This window comes from Gavia stellata, unplaced genomic scaffold (assembly GCF_030936135.1).
Source record: "Gavia stellata isolate bGavSte3 unplaced genomic scaffold, bGavSte3.hap2 HAP2_SCAFFOLD_53, whole genome shotgun sequence".
Taxonomy (NCBI): domain Eukaryota; kingdom Metazoa; phylum Chordata; class Aves; order Gaviiformes; family Gaviidae; genus Gavia; species Gavia stellata.
The window spans coordinates 31,413-36,639 of NW_026776569.1; the positions used below are offsets into that span (position 1 = coordinate 31,413).

Genomic DNA, 5,227 nt, shown 5'->3' on the forward strand with positions numbered 1-5,227 from the left:
GTCACTCCTGCATCCGAGGTGGGAAAGTGTGGGCTGGAGAGCCAGAGGGCTCTGCTGCTAAAGCTGGCAACAGGTCAGCAGCAGGTCCTCTTCCGAGAAGGTGACGCACATTTGAGCCTTTCAAAAGGGCCTTTGGAACTGCTGTGAACCAGGGCCCCGTGACAGTGATGGTGAGGTCGTCAGCCTGCGGCTCTGCAGCAGTTAAAACTCCCACGGAAACAGTTTTGATGGCGGATGCTGTTCTGTGAGTTTCCTTTGGGGGTTTCCTCCATCATTTTGTTGAGCTACAATTATTTCTTGGCGATCAGGTGACGGGATTGGCGCTGGTCTTCTCTTCCGCGAGCACATCCTGACATCCTTTGTCATCCCGAGCTTTCCCCTCTGTTCCTGAGAGGAGCGATGGCCGCAATGGGGAACGACTCCTGTGAGTAACAGTTTCCCCAGCAGGCTTGGACTTTGTGAATCCCCAAAGGCGATGGACGCGGCTGGTCCTCCATCCCTGAAAGCTGATGTGCTGACAACCTGGAGTGAAGTCTGGGGCGTTTCCTTATAGTGGCCAGATCTACCCAGGTGTTTTCGATTAGACACAGGAAACGGCGTTTTCTCACTCCTCTGCCACTATGTACAAGATGTTGAAAGATGACATTGCTCATAGAAAGCTCTGACATCAGTAGGGTTACCTTCTGTGCTAGGGTCTTGCTTGTTTTTGTCCAGTTACAATCAGGAAAAGGGAAGACTTGACCTCATAGTCTAATTCAAGAGCCTAGAGGGAAAGGAAGGTAGCCCGAGGCACAGAAATCAGAGTGTGGGTTTGTTGGACTTTGGGCAACGTAAGCGAGGGAACAGACTATCTTCCACAGCTGTTTCTTAACAAGCAAATTTCAATGGCAGCGTTAGGCTTCCCCCAATGTCTCTGTGTTGGAGGTTAGAGCTGGTTGTCCTGGGTGCTCCTGCACAGAACTCGACTTTGAAATATGCTTTTGTGCAACAGTATCGTCTCACCTCTTTTCAAACGTCGTTTCCCTGCAGTCATTGCCGAGGGAATGGCTCCGCCACAAAGGATCCTCTTTCCCCCGGAGAAGATTTGCATGGGCTGGCAGCAACGACAGAGAGCTGGAGCGGGACTCCACAACCTGCACAATACGTGCTTCCTCAACTCCGTCCTGCAGTGCCTGACGTACACACCCCCTCTGGCCAACTACCTGCTCTCTCGTGAGCACAGCTTGTCGTGTGAGTACTTTTAGGAACAGCTCTTTGTCAATCTGTTGGGCACTTCCTGAGGATTCCCAGAACCTGGAATTTGATTTAGGGGAAAAGCAGCCCTTCTTTGTCAACCCCCCACCCCGCCCGCCCCGAGCGGGTGTCCTTTGAACGCTCAAGCCTAGAAGCCGCTTGTCGTACCTAGGCGTGTTCCTCTTCAGAAAGTCACCTCTTTCTAGCCCCGGGTCTCCGTCCCTATTCCTGCAGCTTAAACTCTCTTTGCTTACGGCACACAAAACTTCTGTCAGTTTAGCATCCCTCTGAAAAAAGTTTTCTACGCACAGAAATGTCCCGGGCTTGTTGGGACATTGTCACCCTAGGAGAAGAGAGTAGAACTCCTCTCCATTAAGTTTCCCGTTGCTACGGATATTTTGCTAAGCTGACAAATCGCTTTCCTCTCTCTCCTCAGGTCGCCAGCTAGGCTTCTGCATGATGTGCAGAATGGAAGCGCACGTTAACATGGTCTTGCGTTCCTCCGCCAGTGCCATCGAGCCTTGGGCTGTCCTCAGTGTCCTCAAGCGTAAGTCATTTCAGGTGCTTTGACACGGTGTCTTCTGTTCTCGTAGGAGAGAACTCCTAACTTCTTCTTTCTTAGGAATAGGAGAACATTTCCAGCTTGGCATGCAGGAAGACGCCCACGAGTTCTTACGCTATACTGTCGATGCCATGCAGAGAGCTTGTCTGAGTGGAAGCAGCGAGTAAGCACAAGCAAATGACCTTTTGAATGTTCCCCAGCCCTTTGGACTCCTCGACGTACTCCCGTCAGGGAAAAACTGTGCCCAGGGCTTTCAGACAAAGTAAAACTCTTGGAGGAGATAACTCCCTGCCTTACCATTTATTTCCAGCTTGGACATCTCTTCTCAATCAACTACCGTTGTCCATCAAATATTTGGGGGCTTTCTGAGATCCAGAGGTACTTTTCCACACCTATTGCTCTCCTTGGAATTGTCTGTGCCCTTCTGTCTGCCTGTGATCAACAGCTGTTCTTGTGACTGGCGTAGTAGGTACGACGAGCGTAAACCTGCACAGTCCACTCCCTCTATCGCTGAGCATTTCCATTTGCCTTCCAGTCACGTGCTTGAGCTGCAAAGCGGTTTCTGATGCCTACGAGACCTTCCTGGATGTTCCTCTGGATATAAAAGTAAGAGGGTTTGGAACTGTGCTTCCAGACGTCCCAAGGCTCCTGTAGCTTTCCAGCATAAACGCAGTTGGCTTTAAAAACGTAGACGGCAAACACAAGAGAGCTTGGTGGTGGGTGGGGAGTGGAAAGGAAGGCGTCCTTCTGGGGAGGCCGTGGCAGTGGTCTCCCTGGAGGTGCCGGCTTTAAGCCGGACAAGCACGAATTATCCTCTCTGCAGCCTCGACGTGCTCTCATCCTTCTTCCCTTTGCCCTCCCTCCACACCCGTCTGACTCCCAGGCTGATGGGTTGTGGTGTTTTCCTTATTGATGACCCTGCACACCATCGGTAGCTGAACCGTGCGGTGCCCCAGAGAGGTGGCTCTTGATGGCCCTGGGATTCCGTGGAATTGAGGGGAATGTTCAGCGTAATCCCCTCTTTCGGCCTCCTCCTGGGCGCTGCTTGCGGGTTCAGGGTGGGTCTCCTCAGCGTCAGCTACCTGGCTCTTCTGGTCAACTCCTAGGAAGTGTTGGGACGAGGGCGTTGCCCTCAGCTCAGTGCTCTCCTTTCTCACTCCTCCAGGCAGCCTCATCGGTCAGCGCAGCTCTCGAGGACTTTGTGAAACCTGAGCAGCTGGATGGTGAAAACTGCTTTAAATGTAGCAAGTAAGATGATTCCTAATGACATATTAATACTAGATCCTGGGGAAAGGTGCTGCATGTCATCGAGCGTAAGTCATCTTTTCCTCTAGGTGAGATGCACAACAAGGACACGCGGCTTTTATTTTTAATCTGGCCTTAGACAACCGAATAGCCTTAAAATAGCGGAAGGACGTGTGAGACATGAAAGCTTGTCCGGCCTTCTGGGGGGAGAAAAGGGGGCATTTAAGGCTGCGTTTCACCACTCGGCTCTGTGCTTGGATTCCAGGTGTGACAAGATGGTTGCCGCCTCCAAGAGGTTTACAATCCATCGTGCGCCAAAGGTTCTCACGGTGTGTCTGAAAAGGTTTGACCATTTCACCGGCGGGAAGATCAGCAAGGTGCGTACGCAATTGGAGTGCGACTTTCTCCCTGGAGCGGGAGGTTTCCCAAAGCAGTGCGCTCTTTCCCAAGCTCTTCATGTTGAGATTTTCGTGTTCCCTTCTGGGGAGAGGAGAGCTCCCGTGGGAAGATGAGCATGCACTCTGCCGTGGGAAGATGAGCATGCACTCTGCTCCGGCAGAGCTGCTTTGGCTGAGAACACTTTCCTGCCACCCAAACCACGACATATCGCTTTAGGGAAAACCAAGTTTCCAACAGCCCCAAAAGATGTATTTGTAAACCTCTGGCCCCTGGTCTTGGAAAGCTATTTCGTGTCGAATTTCAGGATCATTTCTGAGCCCTCTTGGTCTCTCCGTAGGTCGTGGAGTATCCCATGTACTTGGATCTTCGGCCATACACGTCTCAGACAGCTGGAGAACCGCTCTTCTACTCCTTATATGCTGTCCTGGTGCACAGCGGTGGCAGCTGTCATACAGGACACTATTTCTGCTACACGAAGGTGAAGAGCAACTTCTCGCCTAACAAGGGAAAAACGTACCCTGGGGAAGACAACTTCCGTGGCACTGTTCCCGGCAGCCAAGCTTTTGGGGGGAAGGTCTCCTTACCGGCCGGGTTGGATCGGTTTTGGCGTCCTCTTGGTTCTGTAGTTTTCTGCCTGTCTTTGTGGAGACACCATGCAGTTCATCTCCAGATACCGATGCCTTCTTTGCAGGCCAGCAATGGACTGTGGTACGAGATGGACGATTCGTCTGTGGTTCCCTGTGACTTCAACACAGTTCTCAGGCAGCAAGCCTATTTACTGTTCTATGTCAGGTAATAAGCAGTATTAACTGTGTTCAGAATACTGTGTTTCCTTTTCCTGGCTTTGCTACTTTTCTTCTCGTCCTCCTGAGTGTTTCTCTTTCCGTCACAGAAGACAATTATTACCTGCGTCGTTCAGTGCTGTCAAACCCGAGCTACCCCACGTCAGTCCTTATCCTTCCTTGCTGGGCTTTAGGCTGCTGCCCAGGTCTAAACTGCGAGAACAGCCCTAAACAGAGATCACTCTTTCTCTCCAGACGCTCCGATCTGAAAATGGGAGAAAGGACTTCTTCCTCACCAGCACCATCACATGCCCGCTCCTTCCTCAGTCAGTGGGCGGCCAGCAGCAAGCAGGCGGGTTCTGTGGGAGCATGGGATCTGCCTCGTCAGACTAAGGTAGCTCTGGGGAAGTGGGTCAGGGCACCAGGCGCATTTCTTTCTGGGATCTTGGCGTTGCTCTCTTTTCCCTCCCACACTGCAGCTTTCTCCACAGCCGCGAGGCTGCTCCCTCTGAAAGCATCCCGCCTAGATCCATCCCCTTTGTCCGCCTTTGGCCCTTCTGCCTTGGCAGCCCTCCAGAAGAGCCTTTGGGAGGCCTTTAGCTGTCCCCTCCCAGAGCTCCTGGGGTTTCCCCACTGTTGTGGTCCTCTTGGGAGGAAAGGGCAGGACCTTTTCACAGCTCTCTTTGCAGGACATGGCGGTGGGCATGGAGGACTCTCCAGAGCATGGCAGCTCCTCCGCACCAGCCAGCACCAGCCAGCTAACCTGGGCAGGTGCCCGGGAGGCGTCTGCAGGCCGGCCGTGCCTCATCTGGCCAGGCAGGCTCAGCGTCACCTCCGCCGTGCCCAGAAGACAGCCTGATTTCCCGCTCCACCGTCAACCATTTGACCGTGCGCTGCACAGCGTGCGAGAAGATGACAACGACGAGGAGCACGGATTCGGCCCTTTTTCCTGCTGCCAGAGGAACGGGGCCAGGGAGAGGGCCTGGAGCAGATCCCCGCAGTGGGG

At 53.0% G+C, this 5,227-nt stretch overlaps 1 protein-coding gene across 1 annotated transcript; it reads left to right on the forward strand.

The window, feature by feature from the left end:
• Nucleotides 1–408: 408 nt before the first annotated feature.
• On the forward strand, nucleotides 409–4,452 carry LOC132321124 (ubiquitin carboxyl-terminal hydrolase 42-like). The gene is made up of 11 exons (XM_059834696.1): nucleotides 409–424; nucleotides 1,030–1,230; nucleotides 1,670–1,780; nucleotides 1,856–1,958; nucleotides 2,106–2,173; nucleotides 2,331–2,401; nucleotides 2,961–3,043; nucleotides 3,306–3,417; nucleotides 3,777–3,917; nucleotides 4,131–4,231; nucleotides 4,332–4,452. The coding sequence occupies exons 1-11, from the start codon at nucleotides 409–411 to the stop codon at nucleotides 4,450–4,452; spliced, it is 1,128 nt and encodes a 375-aa protein (XP_059690679.1).
• Nucleotides 4,453–5,227: the final 775 nt, after the last annotated feature.

Excerpts from the sequence above, each read along its gene's own strand:
- LOC132321124 (XM_059834696.1), top strand. Across the intron at positions 3,044-3,305 it reads AACTGCTTTAAATGTAGCAA|GTGTGACAAGATGGTTGCCG; the intron begins GTAAGATGATTC and ends CTTGGATTCCAG. Across the intron at positions 3,918-4,130 it reads ACTATTTCTGCTACACGAAG|GCCAGCAATGGACTGTGGTA; the intron begins GTGAAGAGCAAC and ends CCTTCTTTGCAG.